Source organism: Cervus elaphus, chromosome X (genome assembly GCF_910594005.1).
Source record: "Cervus elaphus chromosome X, mCerEla1.1, whole genome shotgun sequence".
Taxonomy (NCBI): Eukaryota; Metazoa; Chordata; class Mammalia; order Artiodactyla; family Cervidae; genus Cervus; species Cervus elaphus.
In genome coordinates this window covers 148,024,919-148,042,017 of record NC_057848.1, presented here as the reverse complement: position 1 = coordinate 148,042,017, position 17,099 = coordinate 148,024,919, and the positions used below count along the sequence as shown (strand labels likewise).

Here is a 17,099-nt window from a genome sequence, read left to right as displayed (position 1 = left end):
AATTTAAAAAAAATCAAAATATGCATAGAAACAAATGAAAATGAAAACACAACAACCCAAAACCTATGGGACACTGTAAAAGCAGTGCTAAGTGGAAGGTTCACAGCAATACAGGCTTACCTCAAGAAACAAGAAGAAAGTCAAATAAATAACCTAGCTCTACACTTAAAGCAACTAGAGAAGGAAGAAATGAAGAACCCCAGGGTTAGTAGAAGGAAAGAAATCTTAAAAATTAGGGCAGAAATAAACGCAAAAGAAACTAAAGAGACCACAGAAAAAATCAACAAAGCTAAAATCTGGTTTTTTGAAAAAAATAAACAAAATTGACAAACCGTTAGCAAGACTCATTAAGAAACAAAGGGAGAAGAACCAAATCAACAAAATTAGAAATGAAAATGGAGAGATCACGACAGACAACACTGAAATACAAAGGATCATAAGAGATTACTAGCAGCAGCTCTATGCCAATAAAATGGACAACTTGGAAGAAATAGACAAATTCCTAGAAAAGTATAACTTTCCAAAACAGAACCAGGAAGAAATAGATCTTAAGAGACCCATCACAAGCACAGAAATCAAAACTGTAATCAGAAATCTTCCAGCAAACAAAAGCCCAGGACCAGATGGCTTCACAGCTGAATTCTACCAAAAATCTAGAGAAGAGCTAACACCTATCTTCCTCAAACTCTTCCAGAAAATTGCAGAGGAAGGTAAACTTCCAAACTCATTCTATGAGGCCACCATCACCCTAATACCAAAACCAGACAAAGATGCCACAAAAAACGAAAACTACAGGTCAATATCACTAATGAACATAGATGCAAAAATCCTTAATAAAATTCTAGCAAACAGAATCCAACAACATATTAAAAAAATCATACACCATGACCAAGTGGGCTTTATCCCAGGAATGCAAGGATTCTTTAATATCCACAAATCAATGTAATACACCACATTAACAAATTGAAAGATAAAAACCATATGATCATCTCAATAGATGCAGAAAAAAGCCTTTGACAAAATTAAACATCCATTTATGATAAAAAAAACTCTCCAGAAAGCAGGAATAAAAGGAATATACCTCAAAATAATAAAAGCCATATATGACAAACCCACAGCAAGCATTACCCTCAATGGTGAAAAACTGAAAGCATTTCCCCTAAAATCAGGAGCAAGACAAGGGTGCTCACTCTCACCACTACTATTCAACATAGTTTTGTAAGTTTTGGCCACAGCAATCAGAGCAGAAAAAGAAATAAAAGGAATCCAGATAGGAAAAGAAGAAGTGAAACTCTCACTGTTTGCAGATGACATGATCCTCTATATAGAAAACCCTAAAGACTTTACCAGAAAATTACTAGAGCTAATCAATGAATATAGTAAAGTTGCAGGATATAAAATTAACACACAGAAATCCCTTGCATTCCTATACACTAACAATGAGAAAACAGAAAGAGAAATTAAGGAAAAAATACCATTCACCATTGCAACAAAAAGAATAAAATACTTAGGAGTATATCTACCTAAAGAAACAAAAGACCTATACATAGAAAACTATAAAACACTGATGAAAGAAATCAAAGAGGACACAAACAGATGGAGAAATATACCATGTTCATGGATTGGAAGAAACAATATTGTGAAAATGAGTATACTATCCAAAGCAGTCTATAGATTCAATGCAATCCCTATCAAGCTACCAACAGTATTCTTCACAGAATTAGAACAAATAATTTCACAATTTGTATGGAAATACAAAAAACCTCGAATAGCCAAAGTAATCTTGAGAAAGAAGAATGGAACTGGAGGAATCAACCTGCCTGACTTCAGACTATACTACAAAGCCACAGTCATCAAGACAGTATGGTACTGGCACAAAGACAGAAATATAGATCAATGGAACAAAATAGAAAGCCCAGAGATAAATTCACGAACCTATGGACACCTTATCTTCGACAAAGGAGGCAAGAATACACAATGGAAAAAAGACAACCTCTTTAACAAGTGGTGCTGGGAAAACTGGTCAACCACTTGTAAAAGAATGAAACTAGAACACTTTCTAACACCATACACAAAAATAAACTCAAAATGGATTAAAGATCTAAATGTAAGACCAGAAACTATAAAACTCCTAGAGGAGAACATAGGCAAAACACTCTCCAACATAAATCACAGCAGGATCCTCTATGACCCACCTCCCAGAATATTGGAAATAAAAGCAAAAATAAACAAATGGGACCTAATGAAACTTAAAAGCTTTTGCACAACAAAGGAAACTATAAGTAAGGTGAAAAGACAGCCCTCAGATTGGGAGAAAATAATAGCAAATGAAGCAACAGACAAAGGATTAATCTCAAAAATATACAAGCAACTCCTGCAGCTCAATTCCAGAAAAATAAATGACCCAATCAAAAAATGGGCCAAAGAACTAAACAGACATTTCTCCAAAGAAGACATACAGATGGCTAACACACACATGAAAAGATGCTCAACATCACTCATTATCAGAGAAATGCAAATCAAAACCTCAATGAGGTACCATTACACGCCAGTCAGAATGGCTGCTATCCAAAAGTCTACAAGCAATAAATGCTGGAGAGGGTGTGGAGAAAAGGGAACCCTCTTACACTGTTGGTGGTAATGCAAACTAGTACAGCCACTATGGAGAACAGTGTGGAGATTCCTTAAAAAACTGGAAACAGAACTGCCATATGACCCAGCAATACCACTCCTGGGCATACACATTGAGGAAACCAGATCTGAAAGAGACAGGTGTACCCCAATGTTCATCACAGCACTGTTTATAATAGCCAGGACATGGAAGCAACCTAGATGTCCATCAGCAGATGAATGGATAAAGAAGCCGTGGTACATATACACAATGGGATATTACTCAGCCATTAAAAAGAATTCATTTGAATCAGTTCTAATGAGATGGATGAAACTGGAGCCCATTATACAGAGTGAAGTAAGCCAGAAAGGTAAAGACCAATACAGTATACTATCACATATATATAGAATTTTAAAAGATGGTAACAATAACCCTATATGCAAAACAGAGAAAGAGACACAGATGTACAGAACAGACTTTTAAACTCTATGGGAGAAGGCGAGGGTGGGATGTTCTGAGAGAACAGCACTGAAACAAGTATACTATCAAGGGTGAAACGGATCACCAGCCCAGGTTGGATGCATGAGAGAAGTGCTCAGGACTGGTGCACTGGGAAGACCCAGAGGGATGGGATGGAGAGGGAGGTGGGAGGGGGGATTGGGATGGGGAACCCATGTAAATCCATGGTTGATTCATGTCAATCTATGACAAAAACCACTACAATACTGTAAAGTAATTAGCCTCCAACTAATAAAAACAAATGGAAAAAAATAAAATTAAATTTAAAAAAGAATTTAAAAATATATATTATTTATGTTAACTTGTAATGAATTTACTATTCTCGTTCAAAATAAATAAATTAACAAATAGTTAAATATTTGTCATCTTTCATTTCTAGGATGGCAAATATCAGTAGATGTGTAAATCACATAAGTGCAAGTACTTTGGAAGTCACCATAAATTTCAAGAATGCAAAGGGGTCCTGAGGTCAAAAAGTTTGTGAACTGCTGCAATAATCCATTCCAAGTTACAGGCTGGCCTCATCACATACCATGGTTTACACTGACTCTGTGCTCCAATCATACCAAGTCTTTCTATTCTCCACAATATGTCATTCTGGCTCCTCCCTCCCATCAAAGACCATGTGTTAATCTGAAACCTGCCTGACACCACACAAAAAAATGACTGAGACAGAACAAGGATGAGGCAGTGGAGGGTGGGCATGCAAACACTAAGGGCCCAGAAGAAAACTCATGGGTGGTGGCTGTTCTTCCTTCAGTGTTATATTCAAATATCTTTCCTGGAAGCCCATCTAAACTCTTATGTCTACCTCAAAACAGTCTCTCCTGTAATTCTACTTTCACTGCGTGCTCTGTTAATTTGATTAGCATACATTTTGCTCTTTTAATTATTTGTTTATAATGGAAATTTTCCTACAATATATATTTTTTTTTCTCTCTCTTTGGTTCCAAATGGCATCCTAAAGTTTCTGGGCTTCCTAAGAAATTTGAATCTAGGAAGTATGTTTTAAACGTAAGTGTTTCCAACATCTTGTGAAATCTTCACAGAAAAATCTCCACTATTCTTGGTATGGAATTCACTTCATGAAACTGGCTTACAAATCTGTCTCCCTAAAAGGGGTCTTGTATTCACAAGGGTAGAAAACCAGACAAGTCCATTATGTGACAGAGGTCGTTTTATTTTTCCAGAGTTCATTTTAGAAATGAATGTCTCCTGAGACCCCACACTTTCACTTGCCACTTTCAGAATCAGGTTGCTGCACTGCTGGTCTGTAAGTGACAGCAATTTCCTGGGGTATTCAAATGGCTCTGGAATGTTTCTTCTAAAAAGATATGTCTTAGAGTAGGAAATTTCTTATAGATTAAGGAAACAGCTTCTGGGAAAATTAAGCTTTATCTTTTAATCAAATTGCTTTTGCTTTAATAGCTTGAGTATAGATTATAGGACGCTGAGTCATCCTGTTCTTCCAAATTTTATATGTACTTACAGGCCTTAAGGTTGTGAAGCAGAAAGAAACTCTAGATCCTCTATGGCTGAACGTAATTCCTGATCACATCACAAGTTGATTCCACTGGGACCTCCAATCTGCTGACCTTATCAAATTTTCCCTCTTCATTTTCCCTTTTTTGTCCTCAATTCTCTTTTTTATACTTAAATTTCAAGGTTCATTATTATAATAATTTTATTATGTAGAATCTAAGCTCCTTTGCCCCCCAATTCTCCGTTAACCTCAACTAGAAAAAAATTCAGTATTTTTTTAGTTGAATCCAGTTATTTGCCTCCTCTACTTTTGTCCTCAAGCATCTAAAATAGAGAAAAACAAACAACTATGCTATCTAATTTACTTTTAGGGTATGAAACCACAAGTGGACCCTGTCTGCTTCCAGAGAACACTTCTCCATACCTCTGTGGGACTCATTCTCCCATTTTCTGAGTTGACTCTTTCACAGCTTTTTCTGTCTCAGTGACCCAGCACAGTTTTAGTCTTTCTCATTCATAGCTGATATTCTTCCTTCTTTATTCTCTGAGAAAATGGAAGTAACTACAAGAGAGTATGCACATTCTTCCACCACCAGATCTAACAACCTACTTGCCTCTGTACTAAATATTTTGTCTCCTCTCCTGTTACAATTCCTCTGTGTATTGAGACCTATTCCCTCTTCCTTATTCAAGACTTTCCTCCTGAAACTTCTCCTACCTTCCATGCATTATCAGTTTTCACCCTACCTACTAAACCATTATCACTAGCATATAACATCCTTGGTAAGGTATGGTAACAGAAAGGTAAAAAGTCACTTGTTATTTATTTTCCTGTTTCCAAATTCAGTGGTCAGTTCTCAGGCCTTATCTTAACCTCTTAGCAATATCTGGCACAGTTGATCAATCCTTCCTTTGTAAACTAGTTTCTACACTTTCTTCATGTTCTCATTCTTTTTCTCCTAAATAACTGACCACTTCTTCTGTTCCATGTGCTTGGATTCTCCTTTTCTTCTTAAAATAAATAGTTGAGTGTTCCAGCACCCAATCCTCAGATCTTTGTTCTTCTCACAGTATACTCATTCCCTAGGTGGTACCCTTTATTCCCAGAAGCTAATGATTTCCAAATGTATTATTATAATCTCTCCTAGAAATTCAAGACATCTATATCCAATTGTCAACTCATTGTTTCCCAATGTTAAGTGCATATTTTTATACTTAATATATTAATAAGTAAAATAGAATTCTTGACTACTCCCTCCCCATTCCTAGCCCTCATTTTAGTAAATTTCATACCACTCACTTACTGTTCCTAGATAACACTTAGAAGTTATCACTGATTCCAATTTACTCTCCAAGGACTAGTTAGCTTACATTTGCCCATCAGATTTATTCTCTTTCTTTTTTTAAGCTTAATTAATTTCTTTTTATGTGTTTTCATTTTAGTAAGAATACAACATAAATCTACCCTCTTGACCAGTCCTCAAGTGTAAAATACAGTATTGTTAACTATGGATCCAATAGTTAAAATTTGAACTCTAGAACTTTCCACATGAATCTGAGGTTTGCTCTTTCACTTCTGAAAAAGATACGGTTTGAATTTTGATAGGAACTGCATTGAATCTAGATCTTTTTGGGTAGTATGGATATTTTAGCAATATTAAGTCTTCTAATACATGAACATGGGATATCTTGCCATTTGTGTCTTAATCAAATTCTTTCATTAACGTTCTATAGCTTTCATTATAACACCTAGGTTAAGTTTATTCTTGAGAATTTTATTCTGTTTGATGCTATTGTATATGGGATTGTTTCCTTATTTTCCTTTCTGAATATTTCATTGTTATTTACCCTGATAAGAAATCCAAACATACAAGAAAACCTTAGCCAATATTCCCAGTGAACACAGGTGTGAAAGCCTTCAACAAAAAGCTAGCAAACTGAATTAAACAGCACATTAAAAGGACTGTAAACCATGAACATCTGGGACTTATCTCTGGGATGCAAAGATGGTTCAACATAAGCAAATCAATCAATGTCATATGCCATATCAACAGAATGAAAGATAAAAATCACATGATCACAATAGATGCAAAAAATTTTTGGACAAAATCCAGTATCTTTTCATGATAAAAACTCTTAATAGGAGTTACAGAAGGAATCTGCCTCAATGTTATTAAGATGATATATGTGAAAATACCACAGCCAATATCAATCACACTCTACAGTGAAAAACTGAAAGCTTTTTCTCTAAGATCAGGAAAAAGGCAAGGATGACCACTCGTGACACTTCTACTCAACATAGTACTGGAACTCTTAGACAAGGAAATTAGGCAAGAAAAAGCAAATAAAAGGCATCCAAGTTGGAAAGGAAGAAATAAAATTATCTGTTTGCAGACAACATGATCTTATATATGAAAATTTCTAAAGACTCCACACACACACACACACACACACTCACAAGTTGTTAGAAATAATCAATTCAGTAAAGTTAGGGGATACAAAATCCTATGTTCCTCACATGACTCAGTAGTAAGTACCATCAAGAGAGCAGAGGGAGTAGAATGAATCTCAGGGACACACTTCCCCCGCTGGTTCCCTACAGCGGCACTGAAGGATGGCTAATGAGCACTCCTGTCAAGTCAGACTCTCCACTTTCCATCTCAGGTTTTTGATAACTCCTCTCTCTCCTCCCCACCTTTAGGCCTAGAGGTAGAGTATCTTCCTGTTCCTAACAGCCTTGACATTCTGATCATTCCCGATGATTTCCCTATAGCCTTCTCCTACCTTTACAAAAAAAAAAATTATAATAATAATCACCTATTGAGCTGCTTCAAACTGCCCAAGTGACATGTGCTTCTTGCCAGTAGCTGGACTACGCCACATTCAATTCATTAATAAATGCCATAATGTCTACTTTCATAATTGATTCCAAACTTTACCAGTTTTTACAACATGCCCTAACATCATTCTAGATTAAGCTGCCTTAATTTCTCACCTGGATTAAAACAATAGTTTAGTACTTCTGCTCTCTCCTGCTGTGCCATTCTATTCTCATATATAAGCCATAATCATCTCTTTCAAAAGTCAGTCAGATAATGCAACTGACCTATTCACAAGATTCTAAAATTTCTAAACTTTCCAGTACACATAGAATGAAATAAAAATTAAAATTATTTATTATGGACAACAAGCCTTTGTTTCTTTCAGTCCCAATGCCTGACAAACTCCCTAGTGCTTACTTGCACTGTAAGTCATTCTGGCCTACTTGAAGTTTCCAGCACACTCATATGTCTTACAATTTTAGAGCATTTGCACTCAATGTCACTGTATAAGGAATGTTCTTACCCTAGATATCTGCATGTTCCATGTATCTTTTCATTCAGCCTCTACTTATATGTCACCTCATAAAGGAGACCTTTCCTGAATGCACTATTTAAAATAACAACTTCCAGTCTATACCTGTTTACACACCTTAGTTCTCTCCATATCTTTATATCTCTCCATCCATATCTTTATTTCTTTCCATACAATTCACCACTGTCTCATATGTTCTATCTATATATTGGCTTGTCTATTGTCTCTTTTTTCTACTGTATTATAAACTCAGTGGGGTTTCCCTGGTGGTTCAGACAGTAAAGAATCTGCCTGCAATGCAGGAGATCCAGGTTCAATCATGGCTACAGTCCATGGGGTCGCAAAGAGTTGGACAGGACTGAGTGACTAACATTCACACACATATAAACTCCATAAGTGAAGGGATTATCACTTTTATTCTCAATTGTCAGAACCTAGAACAGTACATGGTGCATAGAAATGCTAAATAAATTTCTGGTGAATAAAGGGATGAATGGGAATGGAAATATACCAAATGGATCAATTAAATTAGAAGCAAACAAATGAAAATTAAATTAAAAAGCCAATTCATAGCCAAAGTTTACTCTCTTTAAAAAAACTACTATGCAATGTGTATAATACACAGAAAAGGGTACATAATGTATATGCCAGGCAGTAAATAATAAAAATAACAAAGTCACTCAGTTGATCCAACCCTTTGCGACCCCATGCACTGTAGCCCACCTGGCTCCTCTGCCCATGGAATTCTCCAGGCAAGAATACTGGAGTTGGTAGCCATTCCCTTCTCCAACAGATCTTTCAGACGCAGGGATCGAACCCAGGTCTCCTGCATTGCAGGCAGCTTCTTTCCCATCTGAGCAACCAGGGAAGCCCATCTATATCCACAGTAAGCTAAAAATATTACCAAGAATTATTGGAGCTTCCTCTCTACCAGATTTTAACTTCCTCCTTTCCTCCATAGTAATATTTATTCTGAATTTTGAATCAATTATTTTCTTGCCTTTTAAAGTAGTTTTATTATATATGAAAACTATAAGCATCAGTATAAAAATGAAATTATTAGCTATTCTGTCATTTGTATTTTCACTCATCATTGCGTTAAGATTAATCCAGGTTGATATATTTGGTCCTAACTCATTATTCCTCACTTTTTTACATTACTCCATTATAGAAATACATGGTAGTCTACTTATCCATGTAACTTTTGACGGGCTCTCACATAATTTTCAAGTTGCTGTGCTATTCTTTACAAATTGCTATGAATATCCTTTTATGTGTCTTTCCATTACTATTAGCTTTGGAACCATTCTCTCTCTTTAGAAAACTTTATACATCTATGTTTAATCAATTTTGCATTGATCCTGCAATCACTCGGGGAAATCTTGTTTTCTTCATTCTGGCATTCTTAGTCAGCAGTTTACTGTAGCCTTTTGAAAATTTACTGACATCACCTTAGATAATTCGTTTGGAGAAGCTCTGAAGTTAACACAGCAATACCAATTAACTGCCTCTGAAAGCGCTTTTTCCCCCCTAAATCCTCCCCGCCTGCCGCCGCTGTCCCCCCACCGCCCTGGGCAAAAAGCCTCTGACATATTTGGGGAGACGTTTAAAATATTTTCATAGTTCTATAACATCACAGATTGTTTTTTCATAATATTGTGTTGGCATTTCCCAAATACCTTAAATTGAATTAATTCCAAATAAATATATAGAATCTGTGCTGGAAAGGGAAAAATGGTTGTGTTTCTGTTTGAAATTGGCAAAGCAGTTACTCATTTCAATGTCTACTTTAACTTGACCAGTTAATTTCAGCTTTGATTACACTGAGGGACTAAATTACTCTTCTAAGAAAGTGTGCCAGATATAACAAATAAAATGATTGCATATGACACAGTTAAATTTGCATTTCAGATAAATAATGAATTTTTCTAGTAAAAATATGTCTAATGCACTACTTGGGATCTATTCATACTAAAAAAAATATTCATTTTTTAATCTAAAATGCAATTCGCTAGTCAGCATGTAAGAACCTGCCTGCCAGTGCAGGAGACAAGAGACGCGGGTTCGATCCCTGGGTAGGAAGATCCCGGGGTCAGAAAATCCCTTGGCGAAGAAAATGGCAAACCCCTCCAGCATTCTGCCTGGAGAATCCCATGGACAGAGGAGCCTGGCAGGCTAGAGTCCATGGGATCGCAAAGAGTCTGACACGACTAAAGCGACAGCACACACATGCATTTCCACCAATTAGGACTCTCAAGGTTTCCCTCAAGCTCTTTGATTTACTGAAATATTTCTTGCATGTCCAAAACTCACTAACTCGGGACCGCAGCAATCTTTCCTTGCACTTGCATATTTGTTCATTTCATACTGTACATTATCTTTAAGAAAAGCACTGAGAGTCTTACCATAGCCGTTTTGCCTAAGGAGGAGTACCTTTGCAGACGACTTTTCAAAGCACAGTCTGTATCGAACTCCAGTAGAACGGTAGGTGTAGCAGTGGACAATATAAGATGTCTTACGGGGGCGTGGCTTAGGTTCTGGAAAAATCTAAGCAGTCTCGAAATGCCACAAGACGCTAAATGAGATGAAGTCTTTTGAACCTTACCAGCTCCCGTACTCGTAACGTTAGGCGGCGCTTGCCCCACCCCTTTGCGTTCTGTGGTTTGCCATCGTGCCGCCAGTTGTTACTTTTTCACTGCGTGCCTACTGTCTTCTGCAGGCTTCAAAGACTTTTTTTTTCCCCCCAGACGGACTAGAGCACACATCCTTAAGAGATGTCTGACTATGTGAGCATCAAAGACAGCCAAGCTGAGATAAAGAGAAACTCCGAGGAGCGTTCCGGAGTGGAGGCAGGTGGCGCCGATGCGGAAGTGACCAGAAATGGTGGCGGTGCCGGCGATGGTGGCAGCCCTGGCCAGCCCGGCAGAGCAAATCAAAGTGCCGACACAGCACGTACCAATAAAAACATTGATTTGGAAAGCATGGGAGATGCCGGACATTTCTTAACGGGTGATAGAAACCAGTTCCAGTACCAGTTAGGAGAGCCGGGAGAGGAAGGAGAGGTGGAGGAAGCATTGGCACAAGAAAAGTGGCCTCAGGTACAGTGCCGTGAGGCTAACCAAGCCCAAGCCCAGTCTTTATATGCCGAGGATCAGGCCCTGGAGGAATGGGTAGCTTCCGAGACATCCGCCCTCCCCAACCCACGCTGGAAAGTCCTGAATGCTCTTAGAGAGCGGCAGCTGGGTTCAAGTGCCCGCTTTGTGTATGAGGCCTGTGGGGCAAGAGTCTTTGTGCAGCGTTTCCACCTGCAGTATCAACTTGCAGGCCACAATGGTTGTGTCAACACTGTGCACTTTAACCAGCGTGGCACCTGGCTGGCCACTAGCAGTGATGACCTGAAAGTGATATTGTGGGACTGGGTTCATCGGCAGCCAGTACTGGAGTTTGAGAGTGGTCACAGAAATAATGTTTTTCAGGCCAAGTTCCTTCCTCACTGTGGTGACACCATCCTGGCCATGTGTGGCCGCGATGGGCAGATCCGCATAGCCGAGCTGTCTGCTCTCCCGCACCTCGAGATAACTAGATGTGTGGCCCAGCACAGGGGAGCCTCCCACAAGTTGGGTCTGGATCCTGACTCCCCTTTTAAGTTCCTCACTTCAGGTGAAGATGCAATTGTCTTTGCCATTGATCTCAGACAAGGCCGGCCGGCTTCAAAAGTGGTGGTAACCAGAGAGAAGGAGAAGAGAGTGGGGCTGTATTCGATCTATGTGAATCCTGCCAATAATTACCATTTTGCAGTGGGGGGACGAGATCAGTTTGTAAGAATTTATGACCAGAGGAAGATTAATAAGAGTGATAATAATGGAGTACTCAAGAAATTCTGTCCTCATCACCTGCTCAACTGTGATGCTAAAGCTTACATCACCTGCCTTGTGTACAGTCACAATGGCACAGAGCTCCTGGTCAGTTACAATGATGAGGATATTTACCTTTTCAATTCCTCTCACGGTGATGGAGCCCAATATGTGAAAAGATACAAGGGGCACAGAAATAATGCCACAGTCAAAGGTGTCAATTTCTATGGTCCCAGAAGTGAGTTCGTCATGAGTGGCAGTGATTGCGGGCACATCTTCTTCTGGGAGAAGTCATCCTGCCAGATTGTCCAGTACATGGAAGGGGATAAAGGAGGAACTATTAACTGTCTTGAACCCCATCCTTACCTACCTGTGATGGCGACCAGCGGCCTAGACCACGATGCTAAGATCTGGGTACCCACGGCTAAAGTTATCACTCACCTTGCTGGCTTAAAGAATGTGGTTAAGAGGAACAAGCGGGAACGAGATAAAGACAGACTGAACCATGCTAATCTGCTTGGAAGCCACATGCTTTGCTTCTTCATGCGTCAGCTGACACAGAGAAGACAGAGCCCGCACTCGGGAGCTACTGGAATCGAGATGGTGGAAACCAACTCGGATGAGTCTTCCAGTACCTCGGATGTGTCAGAGGAGGAAGAGAACCAAGAAGGTGCGCAGTGACTACCATCCTGAAAGTCTTGCACTCCAGCTCTAGCTGGGCTTCACCTCAGAAGGCTGGACTTTAAGATTTAGTTTACTAGATTAACTTGTTGTCTTTGATCTGCTTTCCACAGTAGAAATTGCCTCTTCCGTCTCCCTCCTGTGCCTTCCCCCTTTCCTTCTTCACATTCTTCCTCCTTCACTTGGTTTCTTTACTCCTCCCTCTATACCCCTTATATCTATAGGAATAAATAAGGAGTTTAGCTATGCCTCTTTTCCTTTGATCTCTTATGATTGATTTCTAAATATCATAATTCTGGTGAAAAGATTAATAGCCTTATTGAATCTAGCTTCTCATTTCTGATACTCTGAAAATGGCCATTTTTTCACTTTTAGAAGTTTAAAGATTAGTTTCTTCAGATGAGCTGAAAATTTCAGAAATATGTTTATTCTTTAAAATAAAATAAAACAAACAAAAAATAAAATAAAATAAAACAAACCATGATCTTGTTCCTTGAATATGGACACTTGATCATACACACATGCTTACACACACACATACACAGACTCTCATTCTCTATCACAGAAAAGGAAAAGGGGAGAGGTGGGTAGATAAATTCCTAACAAGATAATTCATCATTCTAGAAAAAATAACTTGGTTTGTCTACATTTTCTGAACTTATAAGTTAATAGTGATTAATTTGAGCACATAGAGGGTGGCAAGAATTAATCACATAGCACTGTATCCTCTGCACTTTCAATTCTCTTAAATTTTCATGGCTTGAGAATTCCCACAGGATTACCTTCTAGAAAGTCCTCTTGGGACTACCATCTCCTATGATACCAGCCAGGAATATAAGAATTTCTAATATTTGAAAATATATATCTAATTTTAATAATAACAATGTTACACTAATGAGTTTTTATACTTATTGATAACTTTGATAATATTGGAAGAAATATTCCATTAGACACACATGCATCACTTCACACCTTCTTCAACTGTTTATAAAAGGTTAAGTTGAAATTAAAAATATCTTGTTTTAAGCTTTATTTAATGTCAGTTTGGGGTACTGGATTTCCAATTACTGTTCAATAGTAATATTTAGTTTTGTTTTACACCTGTTTTTTGTGTAAGTGAATGCAGAGGCTTGCCTTTCCCCCAACACCCCTGTGAGGTATAACACACCCTTCTTTGCAGATATTTGCTGGGGAGGAAAGGTATAATAAGACATTCTATGGCCTGACCATGATTTTACTTTGATAATACTACTTAAAATGGATACTGTTGATGGCCCCTTGGGAGCAAGTTGAGAAATCTACATAATGAGATTAGACTCTGGAATGGAAAATAACTTGACCCAGGTTCCTACTCACTGAGATTCAAAGTTAGGGACAACTGCCTGGGGATCTGTGAGTAAGTGCCAGCCCCTACCAAGGTCTGCTGTCAGGAAAGGACCTTAAAAGTCCCCAAAGAACCCAGTGACTTTGAACCAAGCACTATGGTTTAAAACAAGACACAGAACAGTTATGAACTAGAATCCCAAGTTTGGGGCCAGCCCTGCACAGTTGGGTGGGATATATACTAACAACAAATTCAACACAACATTGGAAAAAACACATGGAACTTCTGGTGACACTCAAGTGGTGGTGAGAACAACAGCAAGAGCAGATTAATTACCCAGTTCTTTTTTCACCTGCTGTTTAGAAGTAGGGTTACCTCTGTGTGGGATTTGTACTATGAGCTAAAACTTTGTTCAGAGTCCTCTGCAAGGTTCTGAGATTGCTTGTGCTACAAGAGGCATTTGGAGAAAGACTTGGAAGCCAAAGGTAAAGTATTTGTTTTATGCTCAGAAAGTAGGCTCAAGGGCACATGATCTGCTGGCTTATCTTAGTGTCAGGCAGCAAGCCCAGGCCACAGCTGCACCAGTGTCCCCTCCTGTCTTTCAGTTTCACCAGCTCCATAAAAGAGAGTGCCCACTTCTGCAGGGCACTCATGTCATCAGAGTTGGAGGTCTAGGGGCAGTGAAAGATCAACACAAGTTCCAGTCCATCCCTGTGGGGTCCAGCTATTCCTCATGGCTTCTAGTCCATCCTTGCTTTCCCCACTTCACATCCATCTCTCCTTCCTGGGTGCTGCTGGCTTTGGGCTCCAGCACCTGAAGCAAAGACCAAAAAAAAAAAGTCTTATGAAGATTCTTTAAATAGATCCTACAGTTACACACTGTCAGGTCCCTATATAAGTCACCTGTTAATATGCATATCATCCCAGCGTTTCTGTTTTTCAGTTTGAACTCTGACTGATGCAACCACTTCCAACTACTTTGAACTGTGTTAAGTCCCCAGATGACATGGGTAATTTGCCATTTGGAGAAGTAAAAGGCCTCAAAATAGAAAGGTTGGACTTGATTAAGATAGGGAGTCAAATAATTAATTTGAAAAAGAAAGTTATGATTATAGGTGAAAATCCAGCTGGTAGTGTAGTTCCACTGGGGCTTCCCAGGTGGCGCTAGTGGTAAAGAACCCGCCTGCCAATGCAGGTGACATTAAGAGGGGTTCAATCCCTAGGTCAGGAAGATCCCCCAGAGAAGGACGTGGCAACCCACTCCAGTATTCTTGCCTGGAGAATCCCATGGGCAGAGGAGCCTGGCAGGGTGCAGTCCGTGGGGTCACAAAGAGTCAGACACGACTGAAGCGACTTCACACACACACACACACACACACACACACACACACACACACACACACACACACGCAGTGTAGTTCCCAGAAAATGGAAGCAATTGTTACAATTTTAATTTATGCAAATGTTGGTCCTGTTAGCATATAGAAGACAGCAATACAATATTGCTCTAGTCTTCCATGAGATGGTGGACAAAGCGAACAATTCTATCAAATAAGCAGGCAAAACTACACCTTTAAATTTAATTTTTCAGCATCGATTATTTTCAGTCCAATATGGAATTTCTACAGGACGGTTCTGTGTAGGCCCTCATGGCCTTTATGCAATATTATAATTGTCTCCTAATTATGCACAGAATTTAACTGCATTAAATTGTGACAAATGCTAAACTATACTTTTAAAAAGACATCTGGCAGCCGTTCCTTAAAAGGATAGGTGTGGAAAAGAATAGGGAGGGGAAAAAAATATAATGGAGCCTAATAGCTAAATGGCAGGCCAAAAAATTTTGGTGAGTTCTGTTCATCCAAAACCGACCTTCAGCAGTGCTCATTCTACCATGTTGTGAACAAAAAGAATAATCAATAAATTTACAGTAGACTGGATCTTAGCCATCCTGTATCAGCTGCTATGAGGTTCACTATCTTAATTTACCTTGACTTCAGTCTCTTCAACAGTAAAATGAGAGGTCTAGACTTTTAGATTTTGTTTGCAAAGCCTGTGGAGCACTTTATGTCTATTTCTTAACTGGACAATGAGGTTTCAAAGATGGATGTATCACAGAACAAGTTCACAACACACTAGTCTCAAGCTGTGTTCTCGGGAGAACTAGGGGTATTGGATGTTTTCATTGGAGGGGACTGGGAAGTTTCCTATCCTGCTGCTTTACTCAAAGTATAATGTTAATTTTTCTTTCCTAGCTTCAGTAGCCTCTTTTTCTCTAACCCCATTATTCAAGCACCCATCTATGGAAATAAAATACACATAAACACTATCAAGTATATCAAAGAGTAATTTCTCAGTTTTTCTACATAAAAACCATATTAAAATGGAAAACAGGAAATTTAAGTTCAGAGAAGTTAACTTTCCAAAGTCATTGAGCTAAAAAGGTGCAGCGCAGGGGCTCACATAGAGTTTACAACTAAATTTTTGGAACAAATAGTGATATATAGCATCACTGTTTTGGTGCATGGTAACTTGGTTCAAGTGTGCCTTATGAAGCATCACTATGAACAAAGCTAGTGGAGTTGATGGAATTCCAGCTGGGCTATTTCAAATCCTAAAAGATCATGCTGTGAAAGTGCTACACTCAATATGCCAGCAAGTTTGGAAAACTCAGCAGTGGCCACAGGACTGGAAAAGGTCACTTTTCATTCCAATCCCAAAGAAAGGCAATGCCAAAGAATGTTCAAACTACTGCACAATTCTACTCAACTCACACACTAGCAAAGTAATGCTCAAAGTTCTCTAAGCCAGACTTCAACAGTACATGAACTGTGAACTTCCAGATAGTCAAGCTGGATTTAGAAAAGGCAGAGGGACCAGAGATCAACTTGCCAGCATCTGTTGGATTATTGAAAAAGCAAGAGAGTTCCAGAAAAACATCTATTTCTGCTTTATTGACTACATGAAAGCCTTTGACTGTGTGGATCACAATAAGCTGTGGAAAATTCTGAAAGAGATGGGAATACCAGACCACCTGACCTACCTCTTGAGAAACCTGTATGCAGGTCAGGAAGCAACAGTTAGAACTGGGCAGGGAACAACAGACTGGTTCCAAATAGGAAAAGGAGTACGTCAAGGCTGTATATTGTCACCCTGCTTATTTAACTTCTATGCAGAGTACATCATGCAAAATGCCGGGCTGGATGAAGCACAAGCTGGAATCAAGATTGCTGAAATATTGCTGAATTTTGCTGAAGACTGCTGAAATATTTCT

General features: G+C 38.8%; 1 protein-coding gene across 1 annotated transcript; it reads left to right on the top strand.

The window, feature by feature from the left end:
* The first annotated feature begins 10,740 nt into the window (after positions 1 to 10,740).
* Positions 10,741 to 12,513, top strand: LOC122690525 (DDB1- and CUL4-associated factor 8-like). Its single transcript, XM_043897459.1, is given in 1 exon segment — positions 10,741 to 12,513. A coding segment is annotated over 1 exon segment (1,773 nt).
* Positions 12,514 to 17,099: the final 4,586 nt, after the last annotated feature.